The sequence below is a fragment of the Carassius gibelio genome, chromosome A1 (assembly GCF_023724105.1).
Source record: "Carassius gibelio isolate Cgi1373 ecotype wild population from Czech Republic chromosome A1, carGib1.2-hapl.c, whole genome shotgun sequence".
NCBI lineage: Eukaryota > Metazoa > Chordata > Actinopteri > Cypriniformes > Cyprinidae > Carassius > Carassius gibelio.
In genome coordinates this window covers 36654377-36673388 of record NC_068371.1, presented here as the reverse complement: position 1 = coordinate 36673388, position 19012 = coordinate 36654377, and the positions used below count along the sequence as shown (strand labels likewise).

Here is a 19012-nt window from a genome sequence, read left to right as displayed (position 1 = left end):
AATAATTAAATGTTTACTATGGATACTTTGGATCGATGTCAGCTTTGTATTTAAACTACACTATTAAACTACAATTCCCGTGATAGGCTTTCCGACCGTGACGTCACGCCGCCCCTACGTCTCCAAACATCCGGTTATGGTTTCAACGTTTCGGCGAACTGAAAAATATTGAGACGTAAGTAGAAGACAACTGCGAATAATTTCCTCTACAAGTGTTGATTTTTTTACATCGCAACATACTATCCTAGAATAATTTGATGCTTGTTGAGTTGTTTTGAATAGATATTTCGGGTTTTTTAAATGGTGTCACGAACAGTAATTTTGTGTTTTTGTTATGAAAGCTTACTATTTTTAAAACAGAGAATATATGTCAGACAGTAGTATGCTACATTGTTGTCGTTTGATTTGATTTGTCATTCATTATCTTGTAAATTATAATGATTTTGCATTGTTGATCCAACTTCGTCCAGAAATATCAGTTTTAAATAGCGAAAACGACGGATTTAAACAAAGAGTCTCAAAGGATGTTGTAAAATTACAATATGTACACTGCCCTATCTATGTAACACACTGGAAATGAAAGGGCAAATTATATTACATAAATGCAGGCCATTTCCATTTCCATGGACACTTCTAACAGTGTGGTTGTATGTTATTCTAAAAACAGCATCCGTCCTCATTACACTCACCGACACACTTTCATTACACAGATTTCTATGGAGACTGAAGCAGCTCAGACAGACAAGGGGCCCAAAGCGGCTGCTCCGGCCCAAACCAAAAAGCCCATGGAAAACGACGTGCCCAAGAAACGTCAGGCTGAGAAATCGGAGAAGCCTCAGACAGATGGTGACAAGAAATCCAAACCCAGGCCCCGGTACACCGACAAGGCACGCAAGAATAAGAAAGATAAAGCCAAAGTGACAGATGCTCCAAACAGAGAGGTCAAACAGGAAGAGAATGGAGATAAAGAAAACCTGAACGTGCACACAGAAAAAGAGGAGGATACACAAAATGTATCCAGAACTATGAACACACCAGAGGAAACGGGGAGTGCACTAGAAAATGATGGGGTGCCAAAAGAGGAAGAGGAGGGGGAGGAAGGGGAGAACTGGGATTCTTTGTTTAATGATGACGGTGACTGTCTTGATCCACAATTGATGGAGGAGGTAAGAGTCACAAAGACTTCCCTCATTTTTGAGTGAGCTGTCCCTTTCGTGATGACATAATAAACTGAGATGATTTAGCCGGGGTTTGTGCCCATGTTTGATTCTTTTTCCAATTTTAGTTGTCTCTGACGGAGGGCCGCAAGAAGTCGTCTTCACAGGAGGCGCGCTCCGACCACTATGACTGGACGCCGGAGGAGGAAGAGGAGGTGGAGCTTCGGGACGATGAGCTGTCACACATCGTCGAGATTTACGATTTCCCGCCTGAGTTTAAGACGGAGGACTTGATCAGATCCTTCAGCTTGTTCCAGTGTGTGAAGCTCTTATCATTAATCACAATCAGGGTTTGATGAAAAGATAATAACTGATTACATCGAACCAACATGAAAATAAAGAAATGGGGCTGTGCAAACTAAAACTGAAATAGTGACATGCCTTGTCAAATCAAAGGCTGTGATTAAATTAAAGGGATAGTTTAGCCGAAAATGAAAATCTGATGAAAATTTACACTCCAAGTTGTGGATGTGTAACAGATTTAGAGAAATTTAGCATTACATCACTTGTGTAGCAATGGAAAAAAGCTGTTTGTAAGAAACAAATCCATCATTAATTTCTTTTAACTTTCAAACATTGCTTCCGGCTCAAATAGTCCACATAATATTCCTTTTTTGTCCCCTTTTTTTTTTAAAGCCGCAAAATGTAAAGGTTTTTTTCTAATGTGAAGAATTTACAGCATAAATATTTGTATTGTAACTGGTATTGTTAGTTTTTTGCAATTTGCCAAAAAAAAAAATGCTAAAAAAGATTTAAAAATATCTGTTTAACTTGCATGTAACCATTAATTGACATCTGAGAACCATAAAAATACCGATGTGTAATTAAATTATTAAAATATTTTGTGTGTGTTTTTTTTTTTAGGCAGAAGGGGTTTGACATCAAGTGGATTGATGACATGCATGTCCTCGGTTTGTTCTCCAGTCCCTTCGCAGGTCAGTGGGTCTTCCAGATGTTGTGAATGACTACATGATGCCTATAAGATCTCGGGAATCAATAGCTGGTTGACCTGGAGGAAAATGGCGTGATGGTTTTAACTTCAGTGACGTGCTTGTGGATCTGAAATTGTCTGTAGAAGCACTGTGAAAAAGAACCCAAAGAGTTTGAAGATTAGAAATGTCCTGCTGAGAAGAGCTGTATTAGGTGTCCTTGCCAAATTTAGATCCAGAAACCATCTATTTTTTTGGTTGTTAATTGATTGCTAGCTATCGTGTTTGTTCAAAACCTATCCAGCTTATTCTCCGGAAAACATTGTTAGCATCACGAATTCAAAATATTGATGAGCCACCAAAAGTGAGAAACCTTGCCCCTTTGTTGTATTTACCAAGTGTGTTTGTGTAGCTCGTGATGCTCTGAGGATGAAGAACCCCATGATGAAGATCAGGCCTCTCTCCAAATCATCAAACGCAACTAAAGCCAAAGCGCGCAGCTGCTCCGGTACTCCTGGTCTTTCTTATTCACTCATGTTTTATTCATTATGAGACCGTTTTGAGCATTCATCACAGATGAATTAATAAATTCAGACTTGTTTAATATTTTACCTCCTCTAAACCTTGTCTCTGTGTAGATTATCTGCTGCCAGCTAAAGAGCGTCCTCCGACGAGTGCGGCTCTGGCTCGCCGCCTGGTGATCGGGGCTCTGGGTGTGAAGAGTAACCAGACCAAAGAAGAGCGAGAGGCCGAGAGGAACAAACTACGGAAGGCAAAAGGTGACATAACTATTCACAGCTTCGTATTTTGATAGACTGGTATAAAAACAGGGATTTATTTGATCTGTTTCCTCATCAGAACAAAAGTGTTTGGCTGCTAAGCAGCGTGAAGATGCCTGGGAGGGCAAATGAAGACCCAGGTTTGTGTTTATGTGAACTATGAAGCATTTTGATTTGATCGTCAGTTCAGGTCTGAAGGGGTTTATCTGTGGGTTTGGGGTCTGAAGGGATCGGATCTCACATCCACCTCCAGCAAGACTACTGCTAAACCAGCACAGACTGAACCAAAGCCACAAGAACAAATGGAAACGGGTTCGTCGAATCAAAGTGTGAGGGTCACACAAACTCCAACAGGGACGATTTGTAATTTTATATCTCTCCTCTTGAGATTCGTTTTGAATTGTGAGCTTTGCCCTGTAAATGTTGATGGTTGTTTTTAGTTTTAGAAAGGCCATTTTAATGCATTTTTGTTAAAGAATGGTGTTTTCTTCTCTTTTTGGTGACTAAAACAAATTAATCATGTCAATGTGATTTAACTTTTGGTTATTTTGGTTATTTTTTACTTCAGTAAAGAGAGAAATCTACACTAAGAGCTGATGATGTCTTTCATGCCATTTAAAAAAATATATAGAATCTTAAAATCTATCAACTCAAAAAAAAATTATTATTTTTTTTTTAATTGTGGGTTAAGCATCATGGTAGTACTTGTAAATTTCATATTTTACAGTGACAGGATTAATTACAGTGACTATTTTGTAAATCATAAATTGCAAAGAAAGAACGAGTTTGTAAGAATGAGGTGAGATTAAAGTGCAGTGTATTTTATTTAATGCCAGTCAAGTCATCTGCAAACCATCAGCACATTCTAACAGAACTTTTTTTCCATTATTACTGCAAATATTGTGCTGTTTGAGCGTTTATCTTCAAAAGATCTCGGACAGACGTACACTCAAGTGTCTGTTGTTCTCTGATGTTGTTGCACTCGATTTCCCAGCTGTGATCTGAATAAAAACTGTTCAAATCTTTCTCTAGAATATGTTAAAAATACATTAATAAATCTATTACGTTTTCAAGTTATCATTCGTTCACACCTATAAGCATCACGTCACAGAGGAACGATATAATCGTTCCGAACGTTTTTATTGAGTAACGATAGTCATTGACAGCCAATCAGAATCCACCAGCTGTTGAAAGCGCGCGAACATTTAAAGCGGTAGAGGACAAAACAGTTGCGCGCGCTTTTAACTCACAGAAGAACGTCATCTAGCGACCGTTGGTGAAGACGCTGTATCAGGTTAGACCCCATATTTCATTTTGATATGGATTAAAACTAAACTTTATAACGTGACGCACTATTTTAAGGTCCTAGTAGAGGTTTTCACAAGTTTCATGGAGTATTTGGCTTATATATATTTTTAATGTGTAAAACAACAGCACAGTCCATTGAACACACGTTACTTCAGCGCCTCATTTTCAGGCCTTCACAGCTTCGTTTTCATTTATATGAACTGAAAAATAGCTTACGTTACCCTAACCCTGACTAAAAACGATCATTATCGTTCTTATAATGAAGATTTCTAAGGTAGCTTACAGAAAACTAACCTGATTAACTGCCTGTAATTACAACTTAAAACAGAGATGCATAAATTTGGGCTGGTCAAAAACAAAACAGACATTTAAGCACATCATCCTTTCAAATCCATGTTATTTCAACATTTTATTATTATTTTGGCACTGAAATGCAGAGAACAAGTGAATTTGATAAAATGGAAAAATACAAAAATTAAAAAAGAAACTGTAATATTTACTTTCTTCCACAACCCTTAAATCAAGTTAGTTTTTTGGCCTTTTAACGTAAAATGTTCGGGCAGCTCTTCTAGTCACCGACTAGAAGAATGAGCAAAAGTAATGCTAAAGATTGCGTTTCAAAAAACAAACTAAACTGAACAGTGGTTATGTGATCAGACGAGGATTTTATGTTTGTTTTGTAGTTTCTAAAAACAACCTTTAAAAAAAAAAAAAAACACAAAATAACAATTTATATATTTATAACATTACTTCCAATAACTTGGGGTGGGAAGAACGAACGAAATATAAACCCTCATTTCACAGAGTGAGGGGCAACACACACAGCTTTAGTTTCAGTACCAGACCACACTCACGCACACACAGGACCAACACACACACACACACTTTCTGAAACCCCATTTGATAAAAATCACAGGAGAAAAATTAGTCGCATTAAAAAACAAAACCAAACTAAAAATGAATAGAAAGAAAACAAAAAGTGAACACGTTAAACAGTGGGAATGTACCAACACAAAATCAAATTAAAAAGGACTAAAAGCAAAAACAAAAGGCATTAAAAAAGGCATGGTTACTCACGGAGTTTGAAACAGTAATTATTAACATCTGAAGATTCTCTAAATGTACCTGTTTCCTCAAATACTTGATTAAAACAAAAAACAAACAAACAGGAAGTGCACGCTCTTGTGAGGAAGTTAGCAGAAGAAGCATTCCCTTGTGTTTCCTGGTCATGAGTCACACTGATGCGAGGAAGAGGAGGGACGAAGCGTTTGTGGAGAGGAAGGCAGAGTTTGCGTTTAGTTCATCAGCGTTTATGGATCCAGCAAAAACCAGGAGGAGAAACGAGAGCGTTTGCAGAAGCCATAACGTTTCATAAAGACAGAAATCCGGCTTCAGAGGAGAGTCACAGAGCTTTTCAGCAGGACACGAGATAAAAAAAACAAAACAGGAGGAGTCCAGAAGTCCTTTTGCCAGAGGAGAGTGAGAGGATGCAGGGGAGGAGCAGGACGGACGAGTGTTCAGCTTCACTTCACTGCGCCTGAAGAGAGACGAGAAAACACGGTCACATCACTGCACATGGAAACACTGAGCAATGGTCAAATCACAGGTTTCAAAACAAAAAAATATATATTTTATAAATATGAATTTTAATTTACAGAATTTTAAATAATATATGTTTGAACTAATTTAATAGTGTGAGCAACTTATTCAATCTAATTGAATCTTCAGTATCAAAAAAACTTGACATTTACTGGTCAATTAAAAACAAATACATAATATTTAGCTTTGAATTTATAATTTTAATTTTTAAATATCATTTTTGATTTGATTTAATCTTCAGTACTAGAACTTAAGTTATAAAAATCTTTGCAAATCACTATGTATATAAAGTACAAAAATTGGTTTATATTTATAATATTATATTATTAATATGCACTGTATTGAAAGCGGTGTATATACATAATTAAAAATGAAAATGCAAAGTATCTACTTAATTCCTTTAATAATATTTAAAGACTGTTACAAAGTTTAGTTGGCAAACACTCGCTGACTGTATTTTAAAAATATTTTTTAAAGCATCAAAAACACGTTTATTAATTGCTAATCAGTTAACCTTTCAATTTTAAACTAGTTAAATTCAATTCCAGTTTATTTCTATAGCGCTTTTAATGATACAAATCATTGCAAGCAACTTTACAGAAAATTAAGTTGCTACAATATTTAGTAGTAGCTTATAAGTGATGATCAGTTTATGTGCAAATGACAGGAATTTTCTGAAAAATGCATACAAGACAAAGTCAACCAGACGATGAACACTATTAACTGCAATTATGTGATTTCACAGTAAGTAGCAATACGGAGTTAAATTAGTTTGCATCATTACTCCGCTTCTTAAACTAGACTTCTGCGCATTAAACATTAATTCAAATCTACGTGCCATCATTGTCTGTTCATCGTACAAACCGAGGTGTGATGTGTGTTTGTACCTGTTGGCCTTGTGGTGTGCCGCCTGGCTGTCCCGCGGCCTGGCCCGTCTGTCCATAATAAGCAGCCTGCTGTCTGTAGTACTCCGCCCATGCGGCGCTGTAGTCCGTCTGTCCCGCCGCTGCGGCTCCCGTGGCTTGAGCTCCTCCTGCGGCCGGAGCAGCACCTCCTCCTGCTGCAGCTGATAGAGATGAGAGATGATTTTCATCAGCAAAACTCGGAGCTGTAAGAAAAGGCAGCCTGAATGCCAGCAGATTCATTCACAGGAATGTCTCTACTCGCCCTTTAATAAAACACGTTGAAGAATGAGCGCTCATACCCATCTTTTTGTAGTACTCCTCCCAGGCCTTGGTGTAGTCAGGCTGAGCGGCTCCAGGAGCAGCTTGGCTCTGGTCAGCAGGAGCAGGAGCTGCTGGTTGGGCCGCAGGTGTCTGTCCGGGCATAGCGCCCCCTGCAGGCTGCTGGTAGTACTGTGCGTAATAAGCCGCCCAGGCTGCGTTATGATCCGCTGCTGCTTTACCTGAGAGAAACAGACACGCATTCACTTTATACTTCACATACACATACTTGAACCAAAGCAAGTAACAAACATGAGCAAAGCCTCAGGAGAAACGAGATCAAATGAATGTTTAAAAAAAAAAATTACATTAAAATTATCCACTTTTTAAAAATTTTCAGTTAAAAGCTGGCATCAACATGTGACAGGAACGTTAAAATACAGTTATTTTAATATCACTGATACAATTGCGTTAAAGCTAACTGATACTTGTTATAGCACTTTTGTATCATTGCTCTTTTGTTGATTTTGATTGCTTCCACTGAAAGCATCAGTACAAATCGACTCACTGGGGTCATGTGGCTGCCACTGCTGGTATGTGTTTCCCCAACCCTGAGGATACTGACCTCCAGGAGGACCCCCGCTGCAGACACAGACAGAACAACTGTGAACATGAGCAAACAAAAGCCTGCAAAGTCAAACATTAACCCCATCACTGAGGCTGAGTTCCCATTAAAGCACTACTGACTGTGGTGGTCCACCAGGGGGCCCGGGCTGGTAGGGGTTTGGGTTGTAGGGGCCCATGGGTCCAGCGGGGCCCGGCCCACCCGGTCCAGGTCCAACAGGGCACAGAGGACCCTACAAGGAGAAGCAGACCATTTAAAACCAGCGAACACACCAAGATAAAACACAAAAGTGGGTGTTAATTGTACCTCAATCTTGTCCTCGATCAGCTGTTTGGCGTGGTCGATCTGCTGAGGAGATCCCCGGATGGTAAACAGTTTGAAGTTGGGGTCACCGTTGGGCGGCGGCTGCCGTGAGATCTCCACGAAGGCCCCAGTCTGCTGGTTAATGGCCTTCACATTCTCGCCACCTCGGCCAATCACCAGACCGCATTTGTGGGCAGGGATCGAAAAGGTCATCTCACCGCCAGGTGGGCCCCAGTTTCCTGGGCCACGCCCCCTGCCATGCCCACCTGGAGGCATGCCTGTACCCGGAGGACCAGGGGGACCCTGATGGACAGAACTGAGATTAACCAATGCAACCAGATGCAGATGGAATCCAGTCAGAAAAATTTAGCTAGCTATATAAACTTTTTCCATTAAGACATGCTCTTTAATAAAAATAAAATAAAACAATTAATGAAAGAAAAAAAAAGCTCTGAGGTGAAGTGTATTGGATATATATTCAGAATAATCTGTGCAATGCTCACCCCTCCTCCTTCCTCTCGGACTCTGATGCTCTGCAGAAGGTCGTTGATTATACTAGCAGCGTGTTCGCAGCGGTCTGGGGGACCCATTATGTGAGCAATCTTATCTGGACCGCTACCATCATCTACAGAGAGATGAAATATGAGGTCATGCACTACAATTTCATAAAACACTGAGTTTAGTCGGAACCTGATAGTTCAAACAAACCTGGTTTAAACTGTATCCTCACGCCAGCATCATTCTGAATCTTCTTGATCATCTCTCCACTTCGGCCAATCACGACACCCACAGAGTGACGCGGAACGGGCACCTGTCCAATCAGAATGAGACGACATCAAACTCACACTTCAAAGGGCAATGTAATGAAATGTAAAATGATTAAACAAATCACGCACCTCGATTCCTCCACCTATTTGAGAGCCGTACTCATTTCGGTCAAAGCCAGGATGATCCCGCTCTCGCAGAATCTCCTGCACCATTTCACGCGCTTGCTAGAAAAAAAAAAGACATGAGCCCTGAGTGGCAAAATCTTAACAGGCTTTTTAGAGGTACAACAGGTAATAGAAGACAAAAGTCAAAATAAGGAATGGAAACCGGTGAGAGAAGAGGTCACACCTGGACTTTGTAAGGATCTCCAATGATGCGCAAAGGTTTGTCCATGTTTTGCCCCTGAGAAGCGTCCTGAATCAAAATCATCTTAACACCAGCTCGCTCCTGAAACACAAACACAATCATATGTAGGACAAGAGAAGCTGAATAAAAACTGCCTGTTAATGTGCAAAATGTATATATGTCAGGGAAGTAGTCGAAAAAATTAGTGTTTTTACAGCTTTTGACCTCAAAGCTCATAAATTAATTGCACAATTATAGTGGATAATATACAATACAACACTGTAATAGTTACTATAGTTCATCAGTTTGTGATCAAATATCTATTTTTTTCTTATGCTCACTAAGGCTCCATTTGAAATAATAATAAAAAAAGTAATACTGTGAAGCATTACTACAATTTAAAATAACTTTTCTATTTGAATATTATAAAATGTAACGTATTGCTGTTCTCAAAGCTGAATTTTCAGCATCATTAACATCACATGATCCTTCAGAAATCACTAATATGCTGATTTGCTGCTTAAGGAACATTCCAGATTATTATCAATGTTGATAATTGATAATTGTTCTGCTGCCGTAATATTTCTGTGGAATACAGGATTCTCGGATGAATACAAAATTCAAAAGAATAGTATTTATTTGAAATAAACATTTTGTGCAGCATTATAAATGTAACTTCAGATCAAATGAAAGCATCCCTGCTGAATAAAATTATTAATTTCTTAAGTAAAACCAGCCACAATCTTCAAGACAAGAGCCTCTCAGCACTCATGAACAGGCACAAGCTCTACCTGCAGCTGTTTGATGGTCTCTCCTCCTTTGCCGATGATGAGCCCTGCTTTCCCTGCTGGAATGATCATTTCCTGCATGTGGCCACTCCCATTGGTCGACTCATGGAAGGAGGGAGGAGTGCCCCGTCCCCGAGAGACAATGTCATCCAGCAGCATTTTGGCCTTTCTGCATGGACAGGGTCAAAATGTCAAAACGCCAACAAAGAGATCCGCAGTGAGGTAAAACATGTGAGGAAACAAACATACTGGATGGCTTCAGGGCCACCGGTAAGAGACACACTCCTTTCTGGAAGACCACCGCTGTCTAAACACACACAAAACCAACAGTCCTCATACTTTTAAACATGACAATATCAAAAACAGAGGAAAGAAGTGCCCACTTGAATCTTTTGAACCAGTGTTTTACTCACCTGGAGCAATCTGAACTTTACAGCCAGACTCCTGCTGGATCTTGTTGATCTGCTCTCCCCCCCGACCAATGACTACAAACAAACAAAAACAAACAAACAAACATCATTCACTGACTGGATAACAGTAATAAACCAATTTTACCTCAACCTCCACCAGAAGGGTGTATCTCAAAGAACACATTCAGATCCATCTTTCAACTCACAATATTATTATAACCAACTACAGGTGCTGGTCATATAATTAGAATATCATCAAAAAGTATATTTCACTAATTCAGTATCTCAGAAAATTAGAATATTGTGAAAAGGTTCAATATTGAAGACACCTGGTGCCACACTCTAATCAGCTAATTAGCTCAAAACACCTGCAAAAGCCTTTAAATGGTCTCTCAGTCTAGTTCTGTAATCTACACAATCATGGGGAAGACTGCGGACATGACAGTTGTCCAAAAGACGATCTTGCATAAAGGAGGCCAAGACACAAAGGTCATTGCAAAAGTGGCTGGCTGTTCACAGAGCTCTGTGTCCAGCACATTAATAGAGAGGTGAAGGGAAGAAAAAGATATGGTAGAAAAAAAAAAAAAAGTGTACAAGCAATTGTACCGCACCCTGGAGAGGATTGTGAAACAAAACTCATTCAAAAATGTGGGGGAGATTCACAAAGAGTGGACTGCAGCTGGAGTCAGTGCTTCAAGAACCACTACACACAGACGTATGTAAGACATGGGTTTCAGCTTCACATTCCTTGTGTCAAGCCACTCTTGAACAACAGAACGCGTCAGAAGCATCTCGCTTCAAAAAGGACTGGACTGCTGCTGAGAAGTCAAAAGTTATGTTCTCTGATGAAAGTCAATTTTGCATTTCCTTTGGAAATCATGGTCCCAGAGTCTGGAGGAAGAGAGGAGAGACAATCAACATTGCTTGAGGTCCAGTGTAAAGTTTCCACAGTCAGTGATGGTTTGGGGTGCCATGTCATCTGCTGGTGTTGGTCCACTGTGTTTTCTGAGGTCCAGGGTCAACACAGCTGTATAACAGGAAGTTATAGAGCACTTTAAGCTTCCTGCTGCGGACCAACTTTATGGAGATGCAGATTTCATTTTTCAACAAGACTTGGCACCTGCACACAGTGCCAAAGCTTCCAGTACCTGGTTTAAGGACCATGGTATCCCTGTTCTTAATTGGCCAGCAAACTCGCCTAACCTTAACTCCATAGAAAATCTATGAGGTATTGTGAAGAGGATGTGATATGCCAGACCAAAGACCAAAGGATGCAGAAGAGCTGAAGGCCACTATTCGAGCAACCTGGGCTCTCATAACACCTGAGCAGTGCCACAGACTGATCGACTACATGCCACGCTGCATTGCTGCAGGAATTCAGTGCTGAACATGCTCATACTTTTCAGTTGGCCAAGATTTCTAAAAATCCTTTCTTTGTATTTCTGAGATACTGAATTTGGGATTTTCCTTAGTTGTCGGTTATATATCATCAATATATCAGTCTGTGTGTGATAAATGAATATAACATACAAGTTTCACTTTTTGAATGGAATTAGTGAAATAAAACAGTCAACTGCGACTTAATTACGGTTAACAATTTACATTGAATGATGTTTATACCTTTGTTTGATGCAACTGCAAGCCGTATTTTTAGATGAAAATAAGCAAGCTGAAACACTAACTGAAAACAACCTTTAGTGCTTTTCTATAGTATTAAGCCTGAAATGTCAAAGATACATCAGATTGTTATACTTCAATATAAAAAAGGTATTATAATGCATAATATTATAAAACCGTAACGATAGAAAAACCCTTAAGATAACATGTAGAAAGAAACTCATCTTAAGTGGACTTTCAATGATTAACTGCCGCTTTGAACGATAATGTAGTTTTGGCACCCATATTTGTAATCACGATTAGAAATTAGATCGATTGTACATTAATAAACTAGTAATTAAAATCAGAGATTTTTCTTTTTAATTTGTCAATATGACCCTGATTCATGTTTAAATTAATTTTATCTTTAGCTCCATGCATTCCTTCTTATGTTAACAGGTTACGAAAAATATGAATATTCAACATAACGCATAAATTTAGCAAAATGCTCCTATTTATTGTTATTTCTTCTTGCTGACTGATGAGCTTATGGAAGACAAACGGTTATTCTGAGGTAAATGTATTGTTATGTGGCATTATTCACAAGCTTTAAACGTTTTCCGCAGTTTGAAACACTGAATGAACGATTACTTGAAACATTTCAGTAAGATGTACTGTATGCCCTTATAATATTCCTATTGATGTTCATTTATTTCTATAATAGTAAAGAGAAAGATATGATGGGTATACATGCTGCTTGAATTATGCAGTATTCATTTTTTGTTTTAATTTCTTTAGAAATTTGGCAAAATTTTAAAGCTGGTCCTTTGTTTATTAAATGCAACAGAGCACAAAGCTTATTGTGATTCTTGGAGGTCAAGAACGCTACAAATATAAAGTTCATGCATTAACAGAACAGTATTTAGACTAATGATCTTGATTACAAGAAGCCATATTAGTATTGATTATAAATGAGAATCGTTAACGATATTGCTAATATCCACACGGCTGACAGCTTTACCTGTTGTAGTTTGTTCAAGTTGTGCATGAAATAGACCCTGCCTTTCTGCAGTTTTACTTTGCACATCTCCATCATTTTCGATCTCTCTCATGCTGCCACAACTGGAGCTGCTTTCAGCAGGTGTGCCGTCAGCGCTGGTGTTCAGCAGAGATGAGGACTGTTTTTCCTCTAAAACTTTGATGTGCATCGTCTCAGTTTATTACGTCAACATAAATGTGATCGCAAAACAAGCAGGAAAAAAAGGCATTACATGCAAATTTTTAAACCAGAACATGATGCAAATGTGACCGTTTTAGACGGTCTAGAACCCTGTAAGTATAAATGAGGGCTGTTTTTTTTTACACACAATACACAGTATAACAAAAATTATCTTAAATCATACAAATATACATTAAATACACCTTTAAATAAAAAATATATTTTATTATTGAATTTTAGTGTGTGTGTGTGTGTGTAGCATACTATACAATTTTTATTATAATACAATTTGTTAAATATGCATGTTGCACATTATAACTTGTAATATAATAAATGCTGAATATTCTGTTTTTTAAACCGAATAACTTTCATATAAATTCAATTTTCTTAATAATATACAATTTATATGTACACGAATACACTACTAGTAATAAATTAAACAATAAGAAAGTGTGTTTTTTTGGTTTCTTTTTGATTTGGCAAGAAATAACCCTGACTGAGTCACACAGGAAAGCTTGAGTACGGACCAGTGCATGATGGGTAGTGTGTACTTACTGAGCCCAACCATGCCGTCAGGGACTCGGTACTCTTCTGTGACAGATGAGGGACGTACACTACAGAAAGACAAAAACAAAAACGCAACAGTCAGGAAAAGTAACAGCAGACAAATACATTCAGTTCTTTGTAACTTGCGCCTCGGACGAAACCCTTTTTTAGTTGTCAATTATATTATATAGACATCTTTGGTCACTGCACCACATCTCACATGGTTTTGGGTGGTACATATTGAAGACATCACATTAAAAATAGTCCAACTTTCAAAACAGCACCAAAAAAAGGCCCCTGTATATGCCTTAACACTGAAACTGAAACCAGTCTAATTATACAGGCCTGTGTAGTTATTCTTGCCTTCTCAAACGCTCAGATCTGAGATCTGTTTTAATGACTCAGACGATGCTAGCAGCTCTGATCAGAGCGCACATGAGGACCGTCTTACCTCTGCTGGGAAAGGGCAGCCAGCTGGGCTCCGATAGCTGTGGATGAGAAGGGGATAAAATCACAGCTCTAAATATACACAGACATTTGCTTTGAGTTGCTGAAGTGTGTGTTTACACGAGTAAAAAAACAAAAAGCAAAGAAAGTCGTACACAGGGCTGAGCCATTGTCTCTGTCAGATGCCATCTTCTTACTTTCAGGCTGATCTGAGGGGAAAAAGACAAGAACAGCTCAAAAAGAGTCTCAGGAGAGCCGGACGGACAGATCCGGAGCCGCCGTACCTCCGTCCTCCAGCGATCGCTTCTGTGCAGCGAAGGAGTAACTCTCCGCTCCGCCGTTATTGCTCATGGGGGGACCAGTGACGTCTCCTCCGATCTTTGCTGCAATCTGGAGAACACAAAAACACAAGTTATGATAAAAACACCACATTTAAACCTCAAACTCAACATGAACTTAGTACACTAACCAAAAATACTAAAAAGTACTACTTTTGAATGGCATGATGATAATATTAATTGCTTATTACACATCTCCTTGTATTATTATGCATTGCAGTAAATACACTACTGCTCAAAAGTTTAGTCAGCAAGATTTTTCAAAGTTTTGGAAGAAGTCCCTTCACTCACTAAGGCTATATTTATTTGATAAAACGACACTAAAATGTGATAGCACTTTTCTATGCTAATATACATTAATGTAATTTATTCCTGTGGTCAGAGCTGAATTTTCAACACCATTACTCCAGACTTCACGGTCAGAAAATTCTAATATGCTGATTTGCTAATTAGGCATTCTTAAGAATTATTATTACCATTATTACACAGGGCTTTTTTATTATTTGAAATACCTTAGGAGAACAACGTCAAAACATGGTAAACAAATATGGCCAAAGATCAGTGCAATGGTATATTAAAAGTACCCTCGTATATCTATCCAAAACCAATGCTGTATCTTAATAATAGCCATTATTGGAGTAAATAACTCTGTTTTTACCATGATAACATGGTGCTAGGGTGTTTAATACACAAATAATACAATGGTACATCATTGAGCTCGTTTAAAAACACGGAACTATACCAAAAGGGGGTGAAATATCATGCTAAAACGATGTCTTTAGAAATTTACTATTTATTTAAATATATATGATACATTTAACGTTACCATGGTACTACGGTAACGTTATGTGAATATATCATTTGATATGTAAAGACGCTAAACACCAAATTGCCGTGTAATTAACGTGCTAGCTTCCTGTACCGCTTTCTTTTTTAATGACAAATATTTCCCAGATATCGTTAGTGTTCATTAACGCGATCTCGGCTCATGCTAACAGATATTTGTCGCTACACCGGCTCCTGTGCCCGTGGCCCTCGCGCTGACCCACAAACGCGGCCCGCTGCTCCCGCAGTGCAGATCCCTCACCTGACGGGCGCGCTGTACCGCGTCGGCGAACGCGTCTTTCTTGAGTCCACCGGCTCCTAGAGCCGCTCCGGGCCCGGGCGGCGGCACCGCGCTGTATTCAGACATGCTGTCCGTGCGGAGGGGTGCAGAGTGCGGAATACGGCGGGGAGGACTAACTTAGGCCGGGCGGAGGTGCGCAGACGCGCGAATACAAGCGGGACAAACGCATGGGCGGGGCATAAGGCCTGCGGGTCTGTAAGCGGTGTCCTATAGGCGTTCTTAAGGAGTGGCTGTTGCAATGACCAATCAGAAGGCAGCTGCAGGCGGGCATACTGTGAGTACGGGACCATTGATCCAACGAGTGGTGACGACCAGACGAAGGGCTGACCAAACTACAAGTCAGGGAGCCAATCAGAGCGCACGAAATAGACCAATGAGGTACAAGAAAACGCTGATTGACAATGATGGACGTTTGCACCGTTTAGACTGGGTGCTTATATTCTGCTGCTCAATGCTTTTTCTTGGCATTTTTATGAAATACAGTTTCCGTACAGCTGAGAGATGAATTGGTGTTATAACAATAAGATAAAGATCGCCAGGGAAGAATGTACTGTTTAATTTAATTTAAATACATTCTCTTGCATGCATTCAGTAATACACGGAGAAACAGCAAAAATATATGACCATAAATTATAATTCTTATTTTTTTGTTAACATCAAAATATGACCAATAATTTCTACATACAAAACCACTGGAAATTTGGAGACCCAAGCAATTTTTCTTTCCTCAATTTGCACACTAATTGTGCAGAATGTGTGTAAACATGGTAAATATTTTAAACTAGCTTTTAATTTAAGTAAATTACTATTTTTGTTAAACAGCCAGTGTCTTTAGTTTGTCACAGTTGAATTAGGAGGAGGGACTTTCTCATTCTACAGAGGACCTGACAGGATACACTCAGCGAGTGCAGAATGATGTCATCAATATTTTTGGTATGTTTTCCCAAAAGAGAAAGGATGGACCATTGCAAAAAAAGTTTGCTATATTTGCTAAAAGTTTGTGTTGTGAGCATTTAGTAGTGCAGTAGCATGTGGGTGTGCTAATGGACAACCTACAAGAAAAATCTAATTTTGAGACTTGAACTTGTGTAGAATTTTGTGAACAAATTCTGTTTGAATTCTGTGGAAAGCTGTGGGCGCAGATTCCGTATCAGAATCTTCATTTTATTGTAACACATACAAACAGTTTATCCGAATTTCAGCTCGGTCAGTAATAAAATACAGAGCATATTGACCTAGATGTGACTCAATCAATCAAATTTTTTTTTCTTTGTTATATTGTTCAGTTAAAAATCACAAAACAAACACTCCTTCTCCCATCCGAGAGTCCATAAGGCTTTCTGCTCCAAACCATAGGCTTCAGTACCTCAGTATCATATAAATTGAACTCCAAGGCTACATGCCAATTCAGATAGGTACACTACACACTGAAAGTACACAGTAAAAGTACTTCTGAGTTTCTAGTCTGCCAGTGTTGGGTCATTAATTGTTTATCAATACCACTTATCTACTGTTTGCTTGTTAGCATTAGCTTCAAGCTAAAAATCACATAAAGAACACTTAAAAATTGCTGTGGAAACTTCTGCTTTGCATTCTTCTGTACTTTTCATTAGCTGAAACAGTTGAAAGAAAACAGTCACAAACTTTATACTTGTTTGGGGGCAACATTAGCTGAATTTTATTTTTTTTAAACGTGCATGTATGCATGCTTTTAATAAAATCACTGAAAAAATATGCCATTTGGCATACTAATGTGAAGGCCTTATTCATGAAACACAAGCACAATTATTGCATCCGTAAACTAATTTTCTTAAGATAATTTAAACAGAAATATTTCATGAGTGAGACCTTGGGCCCTATTTTAACGATCTGAAACGCAAGTGTCAAAGCGCGAAGCGCAAGTAAGTTTGTGGGCGGGTCTCGGCGCTGTTGCTATTTTCCCGGCGGGATAAATGGCTCTTGCGCCCGGCGCAAATCTAAAATGGGTTGGTCTGAAGTAGCTTCATTATTCATAGGTGTGGTTTGGGCGTAACGTGAAATAAACCAATCAGAGCGTCATCCAACATTCCCTTTAAAAGCAGGTGCGCAAGTTCCATTATGGATTGCTATTATTATGGCGTATTTACCAGGCGCACGCCAGGAGCGGTTCACAGACGAGGAGACTGATGTTCTTGTAAGAGCAGTGAAAGACAGAGAAGTTGTTTTGTATGGGGATGGGAGAAACCCACCCAAAATAGCGTCGGTTAAACAGGCGTGGGAGGAAATAGACACAATTGTTTCATCGATTTTTTTTTCCTGGTTCCTGACGGACAAACCAATTTGTCAGATGTCCTTATATACATATATGACCTCAAACATGTCTGATCCTTAATTACTACAATTAGCCTGAATAATTTGTAAGCTAGATTTATGCCTATTTTTTCACATCTTCGTGGCACACCACAATGATTTCCGTCATCTCATGTGTTAATATTTTTTTTTAGTGTAACAATTTATGATTTGCAAAAATAACTGTTGCATCTGTGTAGATTACATGAGCAAAGTGTATGCGCGTTGTGCACGCTATACATTATGGTCAAGCATGCGCCCCTAAAATAGCATAATGAACAACGCGCAACGCGCCACTGACTTTAGACTAGGTTTTTTCTGGTCAGTGGCGCAATTGTTTAATGGAACAGCAAAATAGCACCAGGGATTGTTTGCGCCGGAACACGCCTCCTTTTTTGCGCTGAACCGCCCAGGGAGCGCAAGTTCATTCACTAGTTTAGCGACGTGCTTCTGTGGAGGGAAAAGCGCGCTTTGCGCAGGTGCAAAATAGGAATGACACATGCGTCGGTGTACAAAGTCCATTGCGCTGGGTGCAAGATAGGGCCCCTTGTGTTTTGACACTATGGGCCCTATTTTAACGATCTGAAACGCAAGTGTCAAAGCGCGAAGCGCAAGTAACTTTGTGGGCGGGTCTCGGCGCTGTTGCTATTTTCCCGGCGGGATAAATGGCTCTTGCGCCCGGCGCAAATCTAAAATGGGTTGGTCTGAAGTAGCTTCATTATTCATAGGTGTGGTTTGGGCGTAACGTGAAATAAACCAATCAGAGCGTCATCCAACATTCCCTTTAAAAGCAGGTGCGCAAGTTCCATTATGGATTGCTATTATTATGGCGTATTTACCAGGCGCACGCCAGGAGCGGTTCACAGCCGAGGAGACTGATGTTCTTGTAAGAGCAGTGAAAGACAGAGAAGTTGTGTTGTATGGGGATGGGAGAATAATTAGCCTGAATAATTTGTAAGCTAGATTTATGCCTATTTTTTTCACATCTTCGTGGCACACCACAATGATTTCCGTCATCTCATGTGTTAATATTTTTTTTAGTGTAACAATTTATGATTTGCAAAAATAACTGTTGCATCTGTGTAGATTACATGAGCAAAGTGTATGCGCGTTGTGCACGCTATACATTATGGTCAAGCATGCGCCCTTAAAATAGCATAATGAACAACGCGCAACGC

The 19012-nt window shown here is 39.3% G+C and overlaps 2 protein-coding genes across 7 annotated transcripts; one reads left to right on the top strand and one right to left on the bottom strand.

Moving 5' to 3' along the window:
* The first annotated feature begins 73 nt into the window (after window positions 1-73).
* LOC128019726 (coiled-coil domain-containing protein R3HCC1L) lies at window positions 74-4002 on the top strand. Of its 2 annotated transcripts, XM_052605907.1 has the most exons (8): window positions 74-175; window positions 711-1166; window positions 1286-1473; window positions 2082-2152; window positions 2559-2654; window positions 2785-2925; window positions 3005-3065; window positions 3153-4002. In XM_052605907.1, the coding sequence occupies exons 2-7, from the start codon at window positions 717-719 to the stop codon at window positions 3055-3057; spliced, it is 999 nt and encodes a 332-aa protein (XP_052461867.1). In that variant the 5' UTR covers window positions 74-175; window positions 711-716; the 3' UTR covers window positions 3058-3065; window positions 3153-4002. The 2 variants fall into 2 exon arrangements, with proteins under 2 accessions (XP_052461867.1, XP_052461857.1); XM_052605897.1 differs by having other exon boundaries at window positions 75-175; window positions 3005-4002.
* Window positions 4003-4613: 611 nt separating this feature from the next.
* On the bottom strand, window positions 4614-15684 carry LOC128019687 (far upstream element-binding protein 2). Of its 5 annotated transcripts, none has more exons than XM_052605810.1 (19): window positions 15468-15684; window positions 14327-14432; window positions 14198-14251; window positions 14047-14083; window positions 13605-13663; window positions 12852-13025; window positions 10238-10309; window positions 10074-10131; window positions 9828-9993; window positions 9040-9138; window positions 8820-8915; window positions 8632-8734; window positions 8427-8548; window positions 7927-8226; window positions 7743-7852; window positions 7564-7637; window positions 7037-7237; window positions 6720-6940; window positions 4614-5770 (listed from the first exon to the last, which is right to left on the bottom strand). In XM_052605810.1, exons 1-19 carry the CDS (start codon window positions 15570-15572, stop codon window positions 5762-5764), a joined length of 2166 nt encoding a protein of 721 aa, XP_052461770.1. In that variant the 5' UTR covers window positions 15573-15684; the 3' UTR covers window positions 4614-5761. The 5 variants fall into 5 exon arrangements, with proteins under 5 accessions (XP_052461770.1, XP_052461778.1, XP_052461798.1 ...); XM_052605818.1 differs by having other exon boundaries at window positions 6720-6898; XM_052605838.1 differs by lacking the exon at window positions 12852-13025 and having other exon boundaries at window positions 6720-6898.
* Between the last annotated feature and the right edge of the window lie 3328 nt (window positions 15685-19012).

What these genes read in the sequence shown, in the direction of transcription:
- LOC128019726 (XM_052605907.1), top strand. Translation starts at nt 717, where the DNA reads ATGGAGACTGAAGCAGCTCAGACAGACAAGGGGCCCAAAGCGGCTGCT. An exon ending in ATCCACAATTGATGGAGGAG is followed by an intron (nt 1,167 to 1,285) that starts GTAAGAGTCACA and finishes TTCCAATTTTAG; the next exon opens with TTGTCTCTGACGGAGGGCCG. An exon ending in AGATCCTTCAGCTTGTTCCA is followed by an intron (nt 1,474 to 2,081) that starts GTGTGTGAAGCT and finishes TTTTTTTTTTAG; the next exon opens with GCAGAAGGGGTTTGACATCA.
- LOC128019687 (XM_052605810.1), bottom strand. Translation starts at nt 15,572, where the DNA reads ATGTCTGAATACAGCGCGGTGCCGCCGCCCGGGCCCGGAGCGGCTCTA. An exon ending in AGACAATGGCTCAGCCCTGT is followed by an intron (nt 14,084 to 14,197) that starts GTACGACTTTCT and finishes TCTCATCCACAG; the next exon opens with CTATCGGAGCCCAGCTGGCT. An exon ending in TAAAGTTCAGATTGCTCCAG is followed by an intron (nt 10,132 to 10,237) that starts GTGAGTAAAACA and finishes GTGTGTGTTTAG; the next exon opens with ACAGCGGTGGTCTTCCAGAA.